Source organism: Peromyscus eremicus, chromosome 7, assembly GCF_949786415.1.
Source record: "Peromyscus eremicus chromosome 7, PerEre_H2_v1, whole genome shotgun sequence".
Taxonomy (NCBI): Eukaryota; Metazoa; Chordata; class Mammalia; order Rodentia; family Cricetidae; genus Peromyscus; species Peromyscus eremicus.
In genome coordinates this window covers 59621923-59646229 of record NC_081422.1, presented here as the reverse complement: position 1 = coordinate 59646229, position 24307 = coordinate 59621923, and the positions used below count along the sequence as shown (strand labels likewise).

The following is a 24307-nucleotide window of genomic DNA, read 5'->3' as shown; positions in this document are numbered from 1 at the left end:
CGTGTCTGCCTCTCTTGTGCAGGGGTTATAGCTGCGTGCTACCATGACTGGTACTGGCCCTCTCTTTTTCGATCCTGCGAGTTGGGTGGCATGATTCCCAAGAACGAAGTGATTTTTGCTAAGGTCACACATAGAGCAACTATGACTCATCACTGCAGAGGAGTTGACAAAGAAAGCATGCCATGACTCTGGAGCCAGGCTTGGCTGACATTCCATTTCTGCCACTTTACTGTGTGACTTTAGAGAAGTTGCTTAACCTCTCTGTGCCTCCATAGCCTATGCTTATAGGGATCTGATGTCAGTACCTATGTCTCGAGGTTCTCTTTTTCTTTAAATTTATTTATTTAAAGTTTTATTTTTATTAGTGTGTATGTGTGTGTGTCACATATGTGTGGGTGCCTGCAGCCAGAAGAGGGTATCAGAGCCCCTGGAGCTGGAGTCAAAGGTGGTTGTTGAGACATCTGACGTGTGTGCTGGGAACCAAACTCAGGTGCTCTGGAAATGCAGTAAATAGTCCTAACCACTGAGCCATCTCAGTCACACGTGTGTTTGTTATGTGGAAGAGAGGGGCGAGTGTACCGCTGTGTGCCTGTGGAGGTCAGAAGACAATTTGGGGGAGCCTGGAGACCAGACTCAGGCCACCTGGCTCGCAGCAAGCCCTTCACCTGCTGAAACACCTCATTGGCCTCTCACGCGGGCTCTTTTGAGGTGGGATTAGTTAATACTTAGAATGCGGCTAGGAAACTGGTATAGTGTTTATTATTTGGTGACTAATGTTTATTAGGTAAGTGAAAAATAAAATAAACTCCAAGAGAGCAGATACCTTATTCGTATTGTTCAACACTAAATTTCCAGAACAGAGCTGGAGCGTGGTAGATACTTAGTAAAATATTCTCCAAATGAAAAAAAAAATGAGCTATTTAGAATTAGAACCCAGGTTTCTCTGCTTCTGACTGTCAGGATGGGTCCACCGGGCAGCACAACGCAGTGGATACCCTTGCTTGGGAGCCAGGGCGCTTGGTCCTGGTTAGTCAAGGCTTTGTGGCCTCAGATGAGTCCCTTTGCTTCTTTGACCCTTGTGACACCGTAACAGGATGTGGTCACCTATGAAGTTCACTCTCAAGAATTGTGGGATTAGCCTGGTGTATGTGTGGGGTGGTGGGCATGCGTTTAATCCCAGCACTCGGGAGGCAAACATAGGTGGATCTGAGTTCGAGGCCAGCCTGTTCTACAGAGTAGGTTCCAAGACAATCAGGGTTACACAGAGAAACCCTGCCTCAAAAAACAAAAAGCAAAACAAAACAACAACAAAAAAGCACTGTGAAATTGCTAGGTGTAGTGGCACACACCTTTAGTCTCAGCACTAGGGAGGCAGAGGCAGGTGGGTTTCTGTGAGTTCAAGGCCAGCTTGGTCTATATAGTTTCAGGACAGTCAGAGCTACATAGTGTGACCCTGCCTTGAGAAAACAAAACAAACAACAATAACAACAACAAAAAGCCCAAACCGGACACCCTCCCAACACTGAGCATGAGATGGTTCAGCGGGTAAAGGCACCTATTATCTAACCTGAGGCCTTGAGTTTGACCCCCCCCCCAAGGACCCACATGCTGGAAGAGATTCAGATTCAGATTCCTCTCACCCCCACAAGCACACCCACACACATGCACACAAAATAAATAAAATGTAATAAAAATTTTTAAAAATAATTAAAAATTTAAGATAACATTCAAATAAACCTCAAAATGTTTTGTTTTTGTTTTTGTTTTTTTTTTTTTTTTGGTTTTTGGTTTTTCAAGACAGGGTTTCTCTGTGTAGCTTTGCAAACCTCAAAATGTTTTAAGTAAGCTTATGGTTTGTGCTGAATAGAGTGCTAGACAGAAGTGGTTCACAGGCATACACTTAGGCAAAACACCCACACACGTAAAATTAATTTATTTTTAGGTAAACCATAAAGCTATTCTCCCAGTTTAAGAATTATGAGATAGGGGGCTAGTGAGATGGCTCAGCAGTTCCGAGCACTGACTGCTCTTCCAGAGGTCCTGAGCTCAATTCCCAGTGCATACGGATGCATAACCATCTATAAGGGCATCTGATGCCCTCTTCTGGAACAAAGAGGTACATGCAGATAGAGTACTCGTGTACATAAAATAAATAAATAAATCTTTAAAAAAAAAGGATTATGGGATAATCTGACAGATCATGTGGTATAGGTGGATGGGTTTGAAAAAAACTAAAGGTTGAAGGTTGGAGCCAGGAATCCCGCATCAAGCACAGGGTTTCCTAAACCCTTTCAAACTCTCCCCGTTTGCTCTGCTTAGCTGGAGGGGGCCTGTCTGACGGCATGAGGACCCCTGCCCAGGAGGGTGGGCTGGAGTGGGCGTGGCATGCACACTGCCTGCTGGCTGATCAGGGCAAGAGGCTCTTCAGACCCCTCCTGCCGCCCGCTCACCTGGTGTGGGTGCCTTCTCAGTCTTGCCTTTCCATACAGCTGCGTAGCCGTCCTCGTGTTTGTTGAAAGCTACGAGCTTCACCTCGTACAGCCTGCCAGGGACTGGGGAAGAAAGACCACGGGGGTCACTCTCCCTGCACCCGGCTTGCCCGGCTCACACGACCCTCCCAAGCCCAGGCCTTCTCACCTAGCTGGGTCAGTTCATACTGCTTTACTTTCTTCTTGAGGCGCACGGGCCCCACGTCCCAAGCCTGGTCTCCACGGCCCCCTGCGGGGCGATCACCCGCTGTCTCTTCCTCTGCCCCCACCTCGCGCCAGTAGAGTTTGTATCCGGAAATCTGGGTGGGGTGAGGGGGCGGCTGCCACGACACCACCAGGGATTCCATCTTTGCCCTCACTTTCAATTCTGCAGGGGCAAAGGGAACTGGGGGAAGAGGAAGATGATGGGGACATGGGGAAGAGAAGGAGGAGTAAGGAGGTCAGGGACCCGAGCGGGTGCAGGGCAGGCGCGGGGCCCAGCATAGAGAGTTGTGCCCGGGCTTTCCCTACTGCTCCACTCTGCCACCTCCCGGTGGTCTTGAGCACTGCATGCTAGCTCTGAGGGCGCGTCTGTCCGACATGCACAAAAGAGACAGCAGGGGGCGCCTCTGCGAAGGCCCAATGTCGGGGAACAGAGGGGCTTCTGCTAGTCTCTTGAAGGAATAAATACAGACAAGGTAAGGAAGGAGGTCTGGAACCATCAGAGGGAGGAGTCCTTCTCGGAGTCCAAGAACAGTAAGAACTGTTTCAAACACCTTGTATACGTATTTTTAAATTTTTAGGTATTATTTCTTTATGTGTGTGTGCACGCGGAGGTCAGAGGAGAAGTTGGGGACTCATTTCGTTCCTTCCACCATATAGGTTCTGTGGAGACAATGGCAGTCTGGCCCCCAGAAAAAGAGGCAAGCCCCTTTACTAGCTGGGCCATCTCGGCAGGCCTTGTATATTTATTTTTACTTCATTCTTAAAACTCTGTAATCCAGCTTTTAAAAAAGGCTATTACCTATATCTTGCAGATAGAAACTGAGCTCAGCCGGGCAGTGGTGGCGCACGCCTTTAATCCCAGCACTCGGGAGGCAGAGCCAGGAGGATTTCTGTGAGTTCGAGGCCAGCCTGGGCTACCAAGTGAGTTCTAGGAGAGGCGCAAAGCTACACAGAGAAACCCTGTCTCGAAAAACCAAAAAAAAAAAAAAAAAAAAAAAAAAAAAAAGAAAGAAAGAAACTGAGCTCAGAAAGTTAAGTAATTTGCCAGATGTCTGAAAATGGTGGCCGACTTTGTAGACATTTAATCACTCTACTACTGGGCCTCTAGGCAGAAGCAGCTACTATTTAATAGATTCCCTCCTTTCTTTCTTTCTTTCTTTCTCTCTTTCTTTCTTTCTCTCTCTCTCTCTCTCTCTCTCTCTCTCTCTCTCTCTCTCTGTCTCTCTCTCTCTGTCTCTCTCTCTCTCTCTCTCTCTCTCTCTCTCTCTCTCTCTCCCTCCCTCCTTCCCTCCCTTCCAGAGTTTCATGCATCCCAGGCTGGTCCCAAACTCTATGTAGTTGAGGCAAATCTTGAACTTCCGATCCTTGTGCTGGGATCACAGGCATGTGCCACCATGCTGGGTTTATGCAATGCTGAGCATCGAACCTAGGACTTTGTGCACTAGGCAAGCACTCTACCCAGCAAGCCCTATCCTGAACCCACAGAGTTCCTGTTCTGTGCCAATCACTTTATGTATAAATGCATTACTAACCCTGCTGTCACCCCTTATAGTAGTGATGAAGCTTTAGAGATGTGACTTGTCAAAGGTCACAAAGTGAACAGAGAGATTTGAACCCAGCCCTTCACTCCTACACCCAGGCTTCCCTGATGTATCAAGTGTGTGTGCAGGGTGGTGGTGGAGGGGCGGGTGGCAATAACAGGTCTGTGCTGGGCATGGCCTGGGGTTCCGAGGCCACAGACCACGCTATGCCCACTGTGCAGTCTGCCCCTGCAGTTCCATACCATGGCTCTGGTTGTGCACACCAGGTGTCCTGTGCTGCATCCACTGGGAAGGAGCTCCATAGCCGGCCCCAGTGCCAGCTGAAATCCGGACTCGGTACACCTTGTTCGGCTGAAGTGAGTTTAACGTAAGTTGTGTCTCGTTTCCGGGCACCTCAGTGGAGAAAACCTGATCTTCTGGGACAAAAGAGATGGGCTGCTGGGTGTCCTTCATCTGGAGACAATGATCTCCAAACTGACTCTTCCACTTCAGGTCCCCAAGGTCCTCTGGGCACTGACCCCTCAGCACGGGGCCTCTAGCTCCAGTAGCTGAAGCCCATTAGCCTTGGTTCAGCATGGGAAGATCAAGGCATGTTCTTCTCCACCCTGTGCACTGTCAAAATAACCAGTCCACACCCCTTGTACAGTCTCGAGGACTAGCTGGGCGGCAGTGGTGCACGCCTTCAATCCCAGCACTCGGGAGGCAGAGCCAGGAGGATCTCTGTGAGTTTGAGGCCAGCCTGGGCTACAGAGTGAGATCCAGGATAGGCACCAAAACTACACAGAGAAACCCTGTCTCAAAAAAACCAAAAACCAAAAAAACAAAAACAAAAACAACAAAAACAAAAACAAAAATAAACTAGCTAAGGACACTCAACAGCACCTGGTGTCAGGAGCCCTGGCTGCTGCCTTGGGTCAGCTTCTCTGTCTCTCTGTCTCTCTTGCTTTACTCCAACCCTAGCCACTTTCTTTTCTGCTCTCTCTGTTCCTTTTAGAACCACACCACCTCCCCTAGACCACCACCATCCCCCAGCAGGACCATCCCGTGCCCCACGTGCACACCCGTAGCGTCCCATCTCTGGTGCTTAAACTCGAAGGGTTCCTAGGATCACCTAGGTGAATTGCTTGCTTCACAGAAAGGAAACTGAGTCAGAGGCTCCATTGACTATAGACATGGTACCTCCTTACCCTGCTCGAGTTACTGGCTCTCTGCTTTCCCTTTTCCTCTAGTGCCCCCAGCACTGTGTGTGTGTGTGTGTGTGTGTGTGTGTGTGTGTGTGTGTGTCTGTGTGTCCAGGAGTGTGAGTGTTCACATGTGTGCAGGTACATGTCAGATGACAACCTCTGCTGTAATGTCTGTGGTATTGTCCACCTTTTGCAGCAGGGTCTCTCAGTGGCCTGGAACTCACCAGTTTAGCCCAGTGAGTACAAGGGATTCTTCTGTCTCCATCTCCCCTGCACTGGGATTACAAGCAGGCACCACCACCATGCCAGGCTGGGATTGAACTCAGGTCCTTGGACTTGCAGAAGCACTTTATGCCTCAAGCTGTCTCTTTAGCCTCCCATTGCTCTTTTCCAGAGCTTTCCCACGCCCCTGCTGGGACCCACTCCCACAGACCCCCGCGTCTGGTGGAGAACCCCCTTTCCCACTGCCGGCTCCCCGCTGTCCCAACCCCACTCACCTTCCTTTCCCAAACCGTACTCTATCTTGTACTTCACCACCAGTCCGTTGCTCAGGCCAGAGGGCAGGGGCAGCCACGCCACCCTGATGTCTGAGGGGTTGGGGCTGGACAGGGCGAGCTGGGGTGCTGCGCTGGGGACTGAGACAGAAGAATATCGGCATGAGCTCCGCTCCACCGATGGGGAAGGCGAGGTCAGAAGCAATCAGAGACTTGCCCAGGTCACACAGCAAGTCAGAAGCAGGCCCAGGCCCAGGATCTGAGGGAGGGAAGGGAGCCTCTCAGGAGAGGCCCAGCTGGAGGAGAGGAGACACCCTTCCTACCCCAACGCTAGCGGACAGTGTGGGCCAGAGGCTTTTCTATCCAATGGCTGGATGATACATGGGTGTAAGGAAGGAGGCCTGTATGATATGGGGACTCACAAGAGCTGTGCTCAAGTCCCAGCTGTCCTACTGACCTTGGGCAAGTCACTTTCACTTTCTGATCCTCAGTTTCCCCATTTTACACTGGGATGAAGAAACCCTGCCCACTCCTTTCCAGGGCACACAAGACATCACAAGGCAAGGCAGAGGTCCTTGGGGGTACACTGTCTCTGGGTGGGAATGTCTCTGGGTCCCAGGTCACTGCAGGTTCAGAGGTCCTACCATCATCCAGTGTATGCACCAGGGCTGGGCTGGAGGTGCGGCTGGCCCCTAGCTGGGAATAGGCCACCACGTAGAACTCATAATCCGTGTTGGGTTCCAGGTCCCGAACCTGCAGCTCTGTGGTGTCATTGTTCACTGCAAACTGATACTCCACGTTGTCCACTCCTGAGATGGTGGCACAGGGGATACAGAGACTGTCACAGCCCACTCCAGGTCTGACCAGCTGGAGTTGGTCTGGGGATCCTAATGGCCTTTGTATAGCTAAATTGTCGAAGACAGTCTAGGCTGATGAGTATAAATGCCCTTGCCAGCTAGTCTACCCATTACATTAATTCTAGAACGGGTCAGGAAGTTCCTCATGCAGTCTAATTGAAGTGGTTACTACTGCAGTTAGTTAGCTGGGGTGGAAGATGGCGCCATTAACCCTGTAAAGACAAGCATCCTCTCAGGGGGAAAAGTGTGTGCGCGCTCTGAACTCTACGACTAGACTGAAGGTCCCATCCCCTAACCCCACCCACAGAGGTCCCCACCAGGCAATCCTTCAGTCATCTAACCCGAAGTTGCCCTAAGTGGGGCCACTTGGTCTTGCATAGACATACCCCTTGCCTTTTGGTAGTGAAGGGAGAAGCCGATGATTTGCTCGCTGTGCAGTTCTGGCCGCTCCCAGGCCACCAGCACAGCGGAGCTGCTCAGCGGCGTGGCCGTGACCCGAGTGGGGGCGCTGGGCAGCCCCTCGCGCACCACCACGGCCAGGGGCGCGGCGGCACACGCGGTTCCCGCGCTGTTCTCCGCTACGCACTGGTAGTAGCCGGCGTCCTGCAGGCCGATCTGCGTGATGACCAAGCTGCCGCCACCGCCCTGCACCTTGACGCGCCCGTTGGGTCGCAGCGGGGCCCCGTCGTGCAGCCAGCGTAGCGCGGGTCGTGGCTCGCCCGACGCGCGGCACACGAAACGCGCGGTGCTGGCCCGTGTCCTCGACAGAGCCTCCGGAGCTTGCGAGATAACAGGAGCCCCTGGGGTCAAGAGAGAGACTCTGACAAGAGGTTGGTCCCTCCCCAAGTGTCCCAACACCAGACCCCCAGCCTCTCCCTGAGGTTCTCTCCCCTAGTCGCCTGGGCCAAGCTCGGGTCCACCCGCCTGCCCACTTGCCCTGGCCTCTCCTGGGCTAGTCCTCCTCTCTTCCAGCACCCGGGATCCAGCTCACACTCCTGCTACTTACAGCCTTCCAAGAGATGGGATTACAGGCAAGTGCTACCACGTCCAGATTCTGGCTCCTAGGCTTCATACCATCCAGACCTTTCCACTATCTCCTCCCATAACCTCACCCCACTCCACCTCGCCCACTCTCTCACTCACCCAAGCCTGCCCTCACACACCCCTCTCTATTCCTGTCTCAACTCTCTCCACTCTATCCTCCAGCTAGGATCTAGTTGGTTTTTTTTTTTTGTTTGTTTTTTGTTTTTTTTTTTTTTTTGGTTTTTTTTTTTTTTTTTTTTTGGTTTTTCGAGACAGGATTTCTCTGTGTAGCTTTGCGCCTTTCCTGGAACTTGCTTTGTATCCCAGGCTGGCCTCGAACTCACAGAGATCCGCCTGCCTCTGCCTCCCGAGCGCTGGGATTAAAGGCGTGCACCACCACCGCCCGGCTCCCTCCTCCCTCTGACAGCCACCCTAGTGTCCCTAGTGTCCCACAGCTCCAGCCCTCACCCAGCACTCGGAGCTCAGCTGCAGCGGTGGCAAAGTCGCGGGTGTGGGGCTTGTTGGCCCGACAGACATAAACCCCAGAGTGCCGGGGCTGCGCGCTGGCGATGAGGAGATTGGTCCGGCCCATAACGATGACATCCGTGGAGATAGGCTTCCCGTCTGGGGACAGGGAAGGAGCAGGCTGGAGGGGGACGCTGGAGCTGTCCCTCCATGCCCTCTCCAACTAAGGGGATCCCTCTACATCCCCCCCCCACCCCCCCCACCCCCGCAAAGCAGCATCACAGTGGCTGGGTTGAATTCCAGTTCCTCTGATCCCAGCTGCGTAACTCTGATCCCTAGGTAGATGGGAGATGAGAGACAGGAGCTGGACAGACTATGGTTAGATAGCCTCTGGTGGGTGGGGGCAGACATTTAATACAATCTTTCTTTTTGCTTTTATTTATTTATTTATTTATTTATTTATTTATTTATTTATTTATTTATTTATTTATTTCAGACAGGGTTTCTCTGTGTAGCCCTGGCTGTCCTGGAACTCACTCTGTAGACCAGGCTGGCCTTGAACTCAGAGATCCGCCTGCCTCTGTGTTGGGAATTAAAGGCCTGAGCCACCACCGCTGGGCTTTAATACAGCTTCTTTACACTTTATTACTGCATGAATGTGTGTACATGTTGGGCCTGCTCGAATGTGCTTACGGAGGTGGAGGGCAGCTTTGTGGAGTCAGTTCTCTCCTTCCATCTTTAAGTAGCTCCTGACTTGGAGCCTGTGAGATACTGTACCATCTTGCCCACTCCCCCAGTCTCCTCCTCCTCTTCCCTCCACACTCACCTTGTCGGACCCAGGACACAAAAGGCGTGGGGTCAGCGGAGGCCATACACTCCATCACTACACTCTGTCCAGACACTACCGTGGTGTTCTCTGGGGCTGCCACAATGACCACATCCTGGCCCCTGGTAGCCTCCAAGGACCCTGGAGAGACAATAGGAGGGCGGGGTCTGTCTGTCACCTGCTGCTCCTGTAATAGCTGAGGTAGGAGAGCAGGGGGCATCAGGATTCCTTCTGTCAGAAGAGGAAAGCAGCTACCAAGTTCAACAGAGCTGGCCTGGGCCTCAGGCCTCTTTCTCTTGGAACCAGAAGAATGCCCTCGACACAAATGGGCCCTCCTTCCAGTGACTGGGCAGATCACACCCATATCACACACATTTCCCTCCCAAATCCATCCCACCCGGCCTCTTCCTTGGACCCAGCACTCAGTTCTAGATCTATATAGGCAGATCGATATAACCGATAAGGCGTTGTGTGAGTTAGGCAGATCCCTTTCCCAAAGTGCCTGGGGGTCCTAAGTGCAAAGCAAGGGGTGGGCTCCACTTTTTAGCCAGGAAGCTTTGCGCTGTTTTCTGTCGGATACTCTCTCCGCGCCGCAGAATGGTGAACACCTTGTTTGTCCAGCAGGGGGAGGCAGAGACCCAGTGCAGAAGAGAGCAAAGCTCTCCCTGAGCCATGGCCCAGAGAAGCCCCGGGACAAGAGGATGGGCCCAGCGAAGCGGAGGAGGGATGGCGCAAGTGAGCGACCTTGCGGGAGGCTTGAAGTGAGATCTGTTGAGCAGCTGCTGAGTGCCGCACACTTTGCATTCCCATCTAACCCCTCCGAGCGGGACATTTGATCGCCAGACCAGGGCCACACAGATGGGCGAGGAAACTCAGGATTCAAAACAGGTCTTCGTGACCCCAAAACCAGTGCCCTTGACAGTGGATCTTATCCCGCCAGGAGCTTTTCAAAGAAAGGCAGAAAAAGGACGTACGAAACGGCTCAACAGCTAAAGATGCTTGCTGCCAAGCCTGAAGACACAAGTCGGATCCCAGGGACCCACTTAGTGGAAGGAGACAACTGACTTCCACAAATTGTTTTCTGTTCATGAGTGTCATGGACGTGCGCACAAACACACAAAAATAAATGTAAAAAATTGAAGAAGAAGAAGAAGAAGAAGAAGAAGAAGAAGAAGAAGAAGAAGAAGAAGAAGAAAGAAAGAAAGAAAGAAAGAAAGAAAGAAAGAAAGAAAGAAAGAAAAGGACCAGCGCACAGGTGGCAAGGGGCCAGACTGGCAGTATATGAAACCGAGAGGTGGAGCATGCCTCCCACCTACCCAGAGCCCTTAGGGCACCCCGAGGGGCAGAAGGGACCAGAGGCTGTGGGGCATTGGCACCCCTCTTTTGATAACTTGCTTGCTCACCACTTCCTGCCCAATTCTAGGAAACATAGATACCCCATAAGAAGGAAGGACCCTCCACCGGAAATTGGAATCGTGGGTCCCGAACCCCAGTTCTATCCTCATGTAGAACTACTACTACCCAGTCATTTGTCTGAAGATCTGGCCTGGTCCCTTCCATTTCCAAGATGGCTGTTCCCAGAAATCTCCGGGTGTCCTGTCTGCCTGTCCACTTACCTCTGAGAGCCACACTGAGTGAAGCCTCGTGGCTGAAGCGTCGGCGGGCTGAATTGGTGGCCACGCAGCGGTAGGAGCCCACGTCACTGTCCTGGACATCCAGGATCTGGAGGACGCCGTTGGGGAGAGTGATGAGCCTTGAGAAGGAGCAGAGGGAGCCTGTGAGGTGGGGAAGGGGATACAGGAGGTGGCCCACAGTGACAGAAATGTGAATCGAGACTATAAAATCTAAACTCATCCAACAGACTGGCAAAGACCAAAAGATCTGGTGACAGCTTAGGCGGGTGAGGAAATTGAGGAAGGTGCCATTGTCTTGCAGCTGTCACCTGATCCATCCTCTTTCCTGGGCAAGCTCACACAGTTCAACATCAAGGAGGTTTGGATCCAGCCCTGGCCCTTCTTGGACTCTCACAGTGAGTCTCAGACATGCGCAGCAAACACATGTCAGTGTTTACTGCAGCCTTTCCACAAATCCAGAAGCTGGAAACTGGTGGGTCTGGCCTGAGCTCACAGGTCTGGGGACTTCCTGAAATGGAACGCTGCAGGTCCAGGAGCCATCTGCCCAGAGTGCTTTGGTGCCACAGGATAACATGAGTGGAGACTAAAAATTTTTACAAGTTTGTATATGTACTGGATGTCCCTATAAAAGGAGGCTCTCTGGGGAGGGGACCTGGGAGCCTGGAAGCTGGGGGGTATAAAGAACTTACTTTTTATTATGCACACATACCCCCCCTTCTTAAACATTTATTTATTTATTATGTATACAGTGTTCTGTCTTCATGTATGCCTGCAGGCCAGAAGAGGGCACCAGATCTCATTACAGATGGCTGTGAGCTACCATGTGGTTGCTGGGAATTGAACCCAGGACCTCTGGAAGAACAGCCAGTGCTCTTAACCTCTGAGCCATCTCTCTGGTCCCCTGCACAATACCCTTTTAGCAGTTTGGATTTTTTTTAAACCTCTTTTTCCTTCTGAGGATTTTTTAAACCATGTATGTGTAGGTATGTGCAAGTGTCTGCAGAGACCAGCAGAGGGCTGGAATTACAAAAGGAGCTGGAGTTACAGCAGGCAGTTTGTGAGCAGCCTGATGTGGATGCTGGAAACTAAACCCAGGTCCTCTGGAGGAGCGGTACACACTTGGAACGGCTGAGCCATCTCCCTGCACCTCCCGACACCCACCTCTTACCCATGTTTCCTTTTCCTCCCCCCCCCCCCAAAAAAGCAAAAAACCTTATTCCCTTATCTCATTTGACCCTCAAAAGGATCCCAAGAGACAGAGGAGAATCATAACCTCCTTTTTATGGTAACAAAACTGAATCTCAGAGTAGGGTGTTAACCTAATGCCTTCCAGCTGGAGCAGTTAAAACCTGAAACAAGGGTCTTGGGATGTGGCTCAGTTCATGGTATTTGCACCAGGCCCCAGCTCCCATCTTCAGCACTGTGTAAACCAGTAATGCTCCATGCCTGCAATCACAGCCCCAGGGAGGTGGAGGCAGGAGGATCAGAAGTTCAAGGTCATCCTGCGCTACTTAGTGAGTTTGAGGCCAGCCTAGATGATGTGTCACCATGCTACAAAACATCTGAACCCAGGTGTCCTGGCCCTCAATGGTATGTTCAGCCACTGCTCATAGCTAGGGATGCCTGTGGGAGGGAATGGGCGTGGTTTCCAGTAGGTCCCATCCAGCAATCCACACAGCAGTCCAGAGGGCCAGGAGGGATGAGGGCATTGTGACCTGACCTCCTGGGTAAAGGGTTGAGGAGGCCAGGAGACCTCGCTTGAGAAATTTGGGCCAGGAAGGTTGGGATGGTGGGCACTGAGTATGCTCAAGCAAGCAGGAGGTGATGAGGTCTTCTCCGGGATCAGCTCCAGGTGGTGAAAATCTTAGGTGTACAGACTGGGTAGAGCCGGAGGGGGTCAGGGCAGTTGTGTGGTAGAGGAAGATTCTTTGCTCCTGGAGAAGCAGGGGCCAAGAAAACCTAAACGTCAGAGAGGTGGAGTGGCCCAGGGGCTGAAGAAGGGTCTGGGGAGATGTTCTAGAAACCTTAGGTGCTTAGAAACCTGCAGTGGCAGAATGATGCCTTTCCTCGTCCCCCAGGTGAACCTTTGTCCCCCACATAAGCTCCGACCTCAGCCCCAGATCCTCTCACATATGTGCTAAGGTAGAGAGGTGGGGGCAGTGAAGCAGGAGGGGATGCCGGGAAACATCTGGGCCAGGACCCAACCCACTGCCACGCGGAGGAATCAGGCCCCTTATGCCAGACTCTACCTAACATGCTGCCTTCTGAAGCTTTTCCTCTCCCTTCTTCTCCAGCCAGACAGGGCCTCAGCTAGTTGCCTCCACTCTCTAACCCTAAGGGTCTCTGGTCTTGCCAGGAAAACGGTGCACCAAGTGCCAAGTGCAAATCCATTCCTTAACTTAACTTGGCGTATGTGAGCGGACAGGCTCCTTCCTTGGGCACAGAGCTGGAGCTGTGGCCAGAGGCAAGGTGGGACCCTGCCTGCTCAGGGCTGTCTAAACCTTGTCTGTTTTTGTTACAGTGTGGTTTTGGAAGCTCTGATTTTGGAGAGATGTCCGAGATGTATTGGTTAGTAGGGGAGAATTCACAAAATATTGCTTAGAAAGAAATTCTGGTTTTGGGAAACAGATAAATGATAGGTTGGAATGCATGAAGAAAAAGCCGAGACGAGACTGGCCAAGCTTGTGTAGTGCGTGGGGCTTCCTCTGTGAGGGGGGATTATTGGGGACTCTTATTTGTTGAGCTCTACAAAATAAATAATTATTTGAGATAGGTTATCACAGGCTGCTGTGGAACTCATTCCATACAGCTGAGGGTGAGCCTGAACTTCTGATCCTCCTGCCTCAACCTTCCGAATGCTGGGATAGGACATTTTCAAATGTGAAACTTGAAAGGATGTGCCTTTCTGCATTTTGTAATGGCGGGCGGGCTTCAACACAGAAGCACCAGTGCCACGGGGTGACAGAACCAGGTCTAATGTGCGTGACTGTGGCAAGTGCCAGGACGTGTCACTTTTCTCATCTGGAAAAGGGGTCCACTGACTCCCGTCCTGCATGCTTCACACCCCTGACCCAACTCTTCCCATGAGCTCACATTCCCTAAGGGACATAAACACTGTAACTTACAAGCTCCAAACACATGTATACAGATATGAACCTCACATGTATTTCAAAGGACTTGGATGGAATGCTCAAAATGTTAGTAACTGTGTTTAGTGGTAGGTGACTTCCCTTCTCATTCTATGAAGTCGTGTATTTTGGCATGAATCTTAACATAAATTCAATTTTTTAGTCTCATTCATGACTGGCTCCCGTGGAAGAAAAAGTATCCCATCTTATTAGAAATTAGTGTAGGTGGGGTTGGGGTGTAGTTCAGCTGGTAGAGTAGTTATGCACAAAACTCTGGGTAACACAGTGTTGGTAGCATGCATAAAACCCTGGGTTCTATCCTTGGTACCTCATGAAGAGGCCGTGGTGGTTCACGCCTGCAATCCCAGCACTGGGCAAGTAGAAGGAGGGTTACGAGTTCAAGGCCAGCCTAGGCTACATGAGACTCTGCCTTGAAACAAACAAACAAATAGTAAATACCAGGGAACTGCCTTGGGGTTTAGCCGTTATTATTAGTCAGAAAATAGGTGCCTGTCCCCTGGTGGAACATATCTGTTCTGCAAGGGCTCACAGCCTATCACCTCCTATAACCACTGGGCTGAGTTTATGACTATCATATTTATATAGCTGGGCACATGCAAAAATACACACCTTGGCCACAATCAAGTTACTGTTTTAGACATGTCTTTATTCCCTGACACAATGTGCTGGGGCATGTGAGCCTGGGCTATTTATAGAGCAAGATCAATTTTCAGAGGACTTGGTGGCAAGCGCTGCTGGAGCCCGGAGCTGGCAGCCTCACCTCATGGGTGAGGCCTGTAGCTTCACCGGATGACGCCTGAATTAGATGCTGGGAGGGGAAATCTGATCCCCACTGTTTTGCTGAGGCCAGCCTGGTCTACATAGTGAGGTCTAGACAAGCCTGGGATACACAGGGAGGCCCTGTTTCAAGCAAAACAGAAACCTAACAATGAGAGAAAAACAAAAATTAATAAATGAGACCAAGTATGGTGGCACAGGCCTATAACTCCAGGACTGTGGAAACTGAGGCAGAAAGGTCATAAGTCTGAAGCCAGCCTGGGCTACTTAGCAAGACCCTATGTCAGAAAAAAGAAAAAAAAAAAGAACAACAACAAAAAATTAACAGCAGTTGGGCAATGAGATAATTTTTCTTTCTTTTTTATTTCTATGAACTTTAAAAATGTATCTTTGGGCTGGAAAGACGGCTCAGCCGTTAAAGGCAAGGCTCACAACCAAAAATATAAAAATGTATCTCTGGGCTGGGAATGTAGCCCAATTGCTAAGAATACTTGCTTAGCATGACCAAAGTCCTGGGTTCTATCCCCAATATCACATAAACTGTTATTCCAGAACTCAGCAGACAGGAAGATCAGAAGTTCAGGGTCATCTTTGGCTAATGTTGAGTTTGAGGCCAGCCTGAACTACCACGAAACCTTGTCTTAAAATAAAAAAAAAATAAAAAAAAAAAACCTGAAAAAATTGACATGCTATAAAAACCACATTTTGGGAAATTACAACTTAACTGAATGTCCTTCCCATTTCATTTCACAGATACAGGTAGAATGGAGCTGAATGGGAAGCAGTGTGTTAAGGAGGGTTAGAGGCCAAGCTATATTAGGTCCACAAGGATCTATCTGCTGACTTCATCTGACCACAGGGATCCTGTGATTTTTCTACACCTTCCACTCCCACCACTCGGGCAAAAGTCAGCAAGGCTGAGGCAGCCCAACATCAAGAAGTGAGTTGGGGATGGTGCTTGGGAGTGATGTGGAAGCCAGCGTTTCTGAGCCTGGGGACCCCACTTCCATGCAGCAGAGGAGAAAGATGCAGCTGACGGACAGATGCAGGAGAGGGCTGTGAACGCCCGGGAGAGACGTTTGGGGCCACAAGACTTGAAACCAACCCAGAGGCCACAGAGACAGCGAGTCTCTGGGTTCTGGCCTGTGTATCTGGACTTGCCAGGAGGCTACAGCAGGGAAAAAGCCCTGCCTGTGCTCTGCTTTGCTTCCAAACTGGAACTTTCCCTGGATTGTTCCACTAAGCCACTATTTTTATAGGAAGAGAGGAGAATGAAACAAGACAGACCCTGTAGCCTGCTGCTCAGACGCCTGCACCTCACAGGGTCCAGTGGAGACAGGAAGGGCACTTAGGAGTCCAGGGAGGAACTGCAGAGGAACCTTGGAAAGAGCGAGCTGAGCAGAAGCCAGTCTTCTGCCAGTGGTTCCCGGTGTGGTCGGAAATAGATCCCAGCCGCTCTCTGGCTCTTAGTGCCCTCAATAAAGCAAGTGGTAGACTACGAGGGCTTGGAAGGGCTCTAGACTGTCCCTCTGGTTCTGTGCACCTCAGCCTGGTGGGTGGCTTTTCTTCCAGAGAGGAAACCTTCTAACTGGGCTAGAAGTCAGGCTAGCGGTTGGCTCTTGGGTGAGTTTAGGTGAATAGAGCCACCTCGGCTCTAAGAATCCCAGTTCTAAGCATATTCCAGAACCCTCTGCCCTGCACATTGGGGCAGACTCCCTTTTGTGACACTCACCGGGGCTCCTCAGGCACTGTCACCTGGTCCTTTTCCCAAGTAATGATGGGGGCTGGCAGCCCCTCAGTGTGACATTCAAAGCGTGCTGTGCCATTCTCCTCCACCGTCTGGGACTCTGGGTGCAGAGAGAAGTCTTCAAGTGCTGAGGACGAGCACAGTGAAGAGAGAGAGTGAGAGCATGAAAGAGTGAACACAGTACGCCGTGACACAGAACACGGAGTCATGGAAACACAGAGCCAAGCAAATCCAGAACAAGGGAGACGCAGGTGGGGAGCAGAGAGTGGTGGCCAAGGGATACGAAACGATTACTGGTGAGATGGTGCTGAGTGAATTCCAAGGCCCTCCTGCCCAACATCACCATCACGGTCACACTCTAGGACGGGTACATTTCTTGGTAGCCCGTGCTCTAGAGAGCCCTAAGGGGCCAATGCCAGGAGGATAGAGGTTGGTTATACTCCTGTGCAGGGTGCTGTGCCGGTGAGGGACACGCAGACAGCTTTGGGGCCCTGACCCCTTCCTGGCAGACAAGCCAACCCTGTACACTAGGAACTCAAAGGTCAGGGAAAGGACGGTAAGGGACGGTGAGGGGGTGAAGACACAGTTGAAGGACGCAGGACAGGAAGGGCTGATAAGGGACCCACTGAGCAGGACAGGACAGGAGGGAGGGAACCTGGGTTGGGTTCCTGCTTCTGGTACAGGTAAGTAAGTAACTGTAGTTCCTATCTGCTCCCCCCATCCCTTCCCTTTGGTCTCTAAATCTCAACCCTCACCCCAGATGCGAGCACTTACTGGCAAGCTTGACCACAGCAACCTGGCTGGCCACTACTCCCTGTGGGCCACGGGCCAGACAGGAATAGCTGCCCTCAATGACCTTCCATGTCCTAAAAGCTTCCTCATCAGCACCGTCTTCTGGTTCTGGAGCCGAGGACAGCCACAGGGAGCCGTTGGGTAGCAGGTGCAGGTGGTCATGCTCCAGCACAGTGTCCCCATCCTTGCTCCATGTCACCCTGCTCGGTGGTCCAGCAGCAGTAGTCCCCAAACTACAGTCCAACACTGCAGCCTGCTTGGGACCCAGGACCACTTGCAGTGGCCCCACATCACAGCTCAGCTTGACAGTTGTCTCCTGGGGCAACAGCAGCTCCCCTGTGTGGAGGAAGAGGCACCAGAGCTGTGGGTGTGTGGCCTCCCGGTCTCTGGCTCACCACCCAGTGCCAATCACTTACGGAAAGACCCTGTAACTATCTGAGCCAGTTCTCCCTTTGCCAGAAGCTCCTTCCTTCTTGGGTCCCATCTACCCACAGTTTGACTTCTGGACCCACCAAAGAATCCAGCTCACAGCAGCCCATCACAACAGCCACAAAGTAAATTCGACCCAAGTGTTTGCTTTCCATCCAGTAAGTGACTAATATTTTGTCCAGTCAGCAAAAGAGATGGAGTGCTCTGCATGCTAGTGCATGGAGGAACCCTGGAGACTTCATGCCAAGTGAAAGACCCCAGTCACCAGATGCCACAAACTTTGTGATCTCACTTCCATGAAATGTCCATGGACAGAAAGTAGAATAATGGTTACCAAGAATTTTGAGCAGAGAGGAATAGGGAGTGACTGCTAAGGAGCATGAGGTTTCTTTTGGATGAAGATGTTCTAGAATTAGACAGTGGTCAAGGAACACAGCTTTATTAGTATATTAAAAACCACAGGGTGTAGGGTGCAGTGCAGGGGATATATATAGCTCAGTCAGTAGACTGCTTGCATAGCATGCACGAGGCCTGGGTTTGGCCCCTAGCGCTCTATGTTGGGTGGGTGGTGCACACCTATAATCCCAACATTCTGGGGATGGAGGCAGGAGGATCAATAGTTCAGGGCCATCCTCATCTTCAGCTATGGAGCAATTTGGATGCCAGCCTGGGTTATATAAAACGTAGTCTCAAAAAAGCATGCTTGTACACGTGGTAAATTCTACGTAAATTGTATCTTGGTTTAAAAAATACATAGCAATTCTTTCCTTTCAGGGCTGTCATGAACGCCCACGGGATGATTTGCAGAAGATGTACCGCTGCCTGGCACTGTGTGGTGGCTCAGTGGTTTTATTCTCTCTGGAATCCAATGGGTCATCTCCACCACTATTACCCAACTGAATACACACCACAAGCTAGAAAAAATGTTGAGAAGCGCGTACTATGAGTGTGAGCGTGTGTGAGTGTGTGTGTGTGTGTGTGTGTGTGTGTGTGTATGCTGCTGCCTGTAGACCCTAACACTGTCCCTGCCACAAAGGGACGAGAAGGATAATAGAATGCCCACTATCCCAAATCAAGACAAAATCACAGAGGGGAATATTTCTTATCATAATTAATGCTTCATCAGAGCCTGCCCATCATTATCACAGAGCAGTGGTTCCCCATATGAGTCCTTTATCACAGCTAGACTGCTGTCCCCTGTCCCATAAAAACTCAGGAGCCCAAAGTCTCCTCTTAGTCTCTGGCCTGACTCCCACTGTAAGGCAGAATGGCACACATCTGAAAGCAGACCAAGGATGGAGATGACATCCTCATCCTGAGGCAAGTCTGGCCGGACAGAGCCACACAAAGCAGGAAGACTAGGCAGTCAGGAAGATGCATGCCTTGAGCAAAGCACTTCTCCTGGGTCTCAGTTGATTTACTGATACAGAGATATCGGTTCCAGAGCAAACACAGCACCATCCATGCACACCCCACACTGTTCCATCTGTGTTCCCCAACATACATGTTCCTCTGTCTGCCACCCTGGTCAACACCTAGACTCCTCTGTGTCCCCATGTTTCCTCCCCACAGCATTCAAAGAGGAATAAGGTAGTCCAGGGGCTAGGTGGTGGTGGAGCACACATTTAATCTCAACACTCGGGAGGCAGAGGCAGGCGGATCTCTGTGAGTTCCAGAACAGCCTGGTCTACAGAGGGAGTTCCAGGACACCCAGAGCTGGAAAGATGGTTCAGTGGTTAAGAACACCAGCTATTTGTTCAGAGGACTGGGATTCGGGCTCAGCACCCCATCAGCTCACAACCATCTGTAACTCCAGTTCCAAAGGCTCCGATCCCCTCTTCAGCTCTCTGCAAGCAGCAGGCAAGACACAGGGCATATATGCAGGCAAAATGCCTATACACACAAAATTAATAATAATAATAACAATAACAATAATACAAAGGGGGAAAAGAAAGTCCTAACTGGCTGAGGCAAGGGCATGAGGTAGAAATGTGAAGGATGGAGGGTCAGAGAGAACCGGCCCTCACACTCCATCAGCCGGGCTCTGCTGAACAGGTCTGGCTGCAAGGCTGGCCTGAGTGATATAGCAAGTGCTAGGGGAGAAAGCAGTCCCACTCTAGGCAGACCATCGAGGTTCCAGAGGCTGGGGAGATGGCCCAGTTGGGAAAGTGTTTTCCACACAGTTGTGAGGCTCAGAATTTGGATCCCTAACACTCACATCTGGAATCCCAGTGCTGGGGAGGTGGAGACAGAGGATCCCTTGAGTCAGTTTAGCCAATGAGCTCCAAGTTCAGCGAGAGACCCTGTCCCCAAAAGATAACGTGAGGACTGGATAAATGGTTCAGCCAGTAAGGCTATTTGTTACTCTTCACAGAGGACCAGGGTTCAAATCCCAGCACCCTCATGGTGGCTCACAACCATTTGTAACTCCAGTTCTAAGGGATGTGAGGTCCATGCACCCGAACACACACATACACAAGCAGAACACTCATACACATCAAATGAAAAAAAAAAAAAATCTAGATTTTTGTTTATTTATTTTTCACTGTGAAATTGCGTTAATGGTGGTATTTGTACAAGTGATGCCGGAACATGGCTAGCCGACAGGCTGTGGTGAGTAAAGGGTTCACCTTGCTCCCACACATTAGCTGCTGAGACAGACTCCCTCCTCCTCAGATGTAGCATCCCGGTACTGCTGCTATTCAGGACACCTGGTGGTTCATGTTGCTGTTATCCTCAGTGAACCCCATCTCATCCATGCCCTCATTTAAAAAAAAAACAACAACGATGACCTCTGACCTCTGCATGCACACTTACACATGAACGTGTCCACACATCTCTCTCTCTCTCTCTCTCACACACACACACACACACACACACACACACACACACACACACATCAAGGTCCCAGTCTTGCTGCTTCCCCTGCCAGCTGTGACAGACAGCCTGGTGTCCTCTCTGGGACTCAGTTTCCACATATTTTAAATGCAGATGCTACTGAGCCTGTGAGAATCAACCAAGCGCTGCCTGTCAGGGGTTCAGCTCAGAGTGTGACGGACATCGCTCAAGAAGTAGCGGGGCTCATTCTCTTTTGGTGGGATGCTGGGGGATAGAACCCACGGCTTTGTGAGGTTAGGCAAAAAGCTCACCGCACAGCTGCACCCGAAGGCCCAGAGGCGCATTCTTTAAGACTCTGGGCACACGGCAAGGAGCTACACAAACGCTCTTTGCCGCCCTTAGCATCCAGCCCTTTCTCCTCTTCTAAAGCCCCAGATTCCATGATTCAAATTCAGAGTTGTGGAAGGGCAAGTGTGGGCTCTCAGCCCAGCGCCTTCAAATGCTCTAGTCCAGAGGCAGAACTGTAGGCTTGGGTTTCAGAGGAGAAAAAGCCCCACACAACACGAATCCTCGAGCCCTCTGGCAGCCTCCCCACCCCCTAAAGCATGTCCGGGGCTTGAAAATCCCCTGCCGTGCTGAACAAACAGTGTGAACAGTTGGGCCCGAGCAGCTGCTGGGTATGTCAGCAGCCTGGGCTCTGGCGGGCAGGACAGCCGCCAGAGGGGCTGGTGGCTGGCAGGGGGGCCCCAGGAGCTCCAGTTCCCTTCCTGAATATTCATGGATCAGCAGATGTCTAGCTCCACTACCTCCGAGGAGCCCAGCAAGGCGGAATCAGGGAAACGCACGGGGCTCAAGACACAGAAAGAATAGGGGTCCGCCTCACGGAGCAGCAGGACTGTGCCACAGCCCTAGGGGACCCATGTCAGCGGCGACTTCCACGGATGAGGAAACTAGGGACCAGAGATGGGGTGCAGTGGGGAGATCTGAGCAAACGGTCCTTCAACTTTTGGGAGATGAACCCCCAACTTGTGGAGACAGATGTTCCTGAAAAAGAGGGTTTCCAGAGAACCCTGCCCAGATGCCAGCCCCCCTCCAGGAGACTTCTCTGCCTTCCTCTAGGGAAGCTTTTCAAATGCCATTTGCAAGTTTCTTTTTTTTTTTTTGGTTTTTCGAGACAGGGTTTCTCTGTGTAGCTTTGCGCCTTTTCCTGGAACTCACTTGGTAGCCCAGGCTGGCCTCGAACTCACAGAGATCCGCCTGGCTCTGCCTCCCGAGTGCTGGGATTAAAGGCGTGCGCCACCACCGCCCGGCCCATTTGCAAGTTTCTTAAACATTTTTCGTTTCTATTAGAGGTGAAACAAGCTTTATGTTTCCCCCCCATCATCTGGTCTCCTCCTCCCGCACTCCATCTAGGTCCTGTCATTTCTTGCACAATCTTGGGTTTAGCTCCTTGTTGGTCTCAGTCTCCCAGCCCTCAACAGGGAAATCTCCAAACTCAAACATTTGCATCAGACTTCTTGGCCTAGGGAAGTAGCTCAGGCCTAGCATGCTGGAGGCCCTGGGTTTGATCCCTAGTTCTGGATAATTAGGGCTTAGTGGTACACACCTGAAATATCAGCACTAGGGAGGTGGAGGCAGGGGGATCAGAAGTTCAAGAGCAGGCTAGGAATATAGCTCAGTGATAAGAGTGCTTGCTAGCACGTCTGAGCCCCTAAATTAAATTCTTAACACTATACACGAAAAGTTTAAGGTCGGGCTGGAGAGATGGCTCAGAGGTTAAGAGCACTGGCTGCTCTACCAGAGGTCCTGAGTTCAATTCCCAGCAACCACATGCTGGCTCACAACCATCTGTAATAAGAGCTGATGCCCTCTTCTGGCTTGCAGGGATACCCGCAGGCAGAACACTGTATACGCAATAAATAAATAAATAAATGAATAAATAAATAAATCTTTAAAAAAAAAAAAAAAAAAAAAGAAAAGTTTAAGGTCATCGAAATGGCATAGGGAGTTCAAGTCCAGCCTGGGCTACAAAATAAATACCCTGTTTCAAGAAACCAAACCAGAGGCAGGCAGATCTCTGTAAGTGTGAGGCCAGCCTGGTCTACAGAGCAAGTTCCAGGACAACCAGGGATACACAAAGAAACCCTGTCTTGAAAAACAAACAAAACAAAACAAACAAACAAACAAAAAAGACAGTGGTGGCACACACCTTTGATCCCATCAGGCAGAGGTAGGTGGATCTCTGTGAGTTCGAGGCCAGCCTGGTCTTCAGAGGGAGTTCTAGGACAGCCAGGGGTGTTACACAGAGAAACGCTGTCTTGAAAAACCAAAAGAAGGGCTGGAGAGATGGCTCAGAGGTTAAGAGCACTGACTGTTCTTCCAGAGGTCCTGAGTTCAATTCCCAGCAACCACATGATGGCTCACAACCATCTATAATAAGATCTGGTGCCCTCTTCTGGCCTGCAAGCATGCATACACTATATACATAATAAATAAATCTTTAAAAAAAAAAAAAAAAAAAAAAGAAAAACCAAAAGAAAAAAAAAATGTATGATTCTTCTACCACCAAGCCTGTAATAATGTTGACTGAAAGTGGGTAGATCTTATGTGTCCAAGGGATCTTGCTCCCCCAACCTACTACATGGCCGACTCCCAAAGTCCTTCTTACAAGCACTTCCCTATTCTTCTCGCGCACACTGCAGGTACCAGGAGACGTTGTTCATCAACAGTCTTCTGCCTACAGGGGTTTTCCGTCAATCCTCATCAGTCTTTCTGTGAGGCCCTATCAGAGATACAGAACTTCTGTTTTTGGAATCTCCCAGCCATTTTCAATCTTATTTTTTTTCTTTTCTTTTGGAGACAGGGTCTTTCAACATAGCCCTGTCTGTCCTGGAACTCATATGTAAACCATGCTGGACTCAAACTCACAGAGATACCCCTACCTCTGCCACCCGAGTGCTGGGATTAAAGGCTTGAGTCACTGGGCCTGCCCCTCAATCTTATTTTTCTTGTTTTAAAATTTTATTTATTTTTTATTTCATGTTTTTGCCTGTATATATGTCTGTATGAGGGTGTCAGATCCCCTGGAACTGGAGTTACAGACAGTTGTGAGCTGCTATGTGGGTGCTGGGGATTGAACCTAGGTCCTCTGGAAGAGTAGTCAGTGCTCTTAACCACTGAGCCATCTCCCTAGCCCCTCAATCAAACACATGTTTTGCTTCTCTCTCTCTCTCTCTCTCTCTCTCTCTCTCTCTCTCTCTCTCTCTCTCTCTCTCTTTCTACCCCTCTCTCTGAGACATGGTCTCACTCTGTAGCCCAGGCTGGCCTCAGACCCACAGAAATCCACCTGCCTCCGCCTCCCTAGTTCTGGGATTAAAGGTGTGTGACACCACCACTACCACCCGGCCCTGCCTCTGCTTCTTATACAAGTTTGTGCCACCATGCTGGGCTCTGAGAAGCTTTTTTGCCTACTTAAGAGGATAAATTAAATTTTATCAGACCAATGAGAACCTAGTCAGAAAGGCAATTTGCTATAGAGTTCCAGGGTCCGATTGGAGCTGTTTGGTGAGGTCATCAGGAGCCTGAGTTGGGTTCCATTCTCCAGGGAACATTCAGGAAGGATAGGGCACGTAGGTGGGGGAGGAGGAAAAAAGGCCAATAACTTGCCACAAACATCAGCGCTTCCTCACAGTTCTCCCCCGATTCAGTTTTCAGCTGAAGGCCGCTCTTCTTTCCCAAGAGACACAAGTCATTTTCTTTCAGAACCTTGGCCACCTTCCTCACCACATACTAAGTCCCTCCCTCCCTCCAACAGCTGGAAGAAGGGTCTGAATGGGTGCCAAGGACACGAGGAAGGCC

At 50.6% G+C, this 24307-nt stretch overlaps 1 protein-coding gene across 1 annotated transcript in view; it reads right to left on the bottom strand.

Moving 5' to 3' along the window:
• Positions 1-24307, bottom strand: part of Igdcc4 (immunoglobulin superfamily DCC subclass member 4) — a 38154-nt gene that overhangs the window by 6130 nt on the left and 7717 nt on the right. The window contains exons 3-13 of the mRNA XM_059269047.1: positions 17165-17518; positions 16376-16517; positions 10700-10836; positions 9084-9224; positions 8261-8416; positions 7156-7569; positions 6557-6721; positions 5916-6053; positions 4477-4650; positions 2638-2874; positions 2451-2552 (exon numbers count right to left, since the gene is read on the bottom strand). Coding sequence (XP_059125030.1) covers positions 2451-2552; positions 2638-2874; positions 4477-4650; positions 5916-6053; positions 6557-6721; positions 7156-7569; positions 8261-8416; positions 9084-9224; positions 10700-10836; positions 16376-16517; positions 17165-17518 — 2160 coding nt within the window. The remainder of the gene's footprint in view (positions 1-2450; positions 2553-2637; positions 2875-4476; positions 4651-5915; positions 6054-6556; positions 6722-7155; positions 7570-8260; positions 8417-9083; positions 9225-10699; positions 10837-16375; positions 16518-17164; positions 17519-24307) is intronic.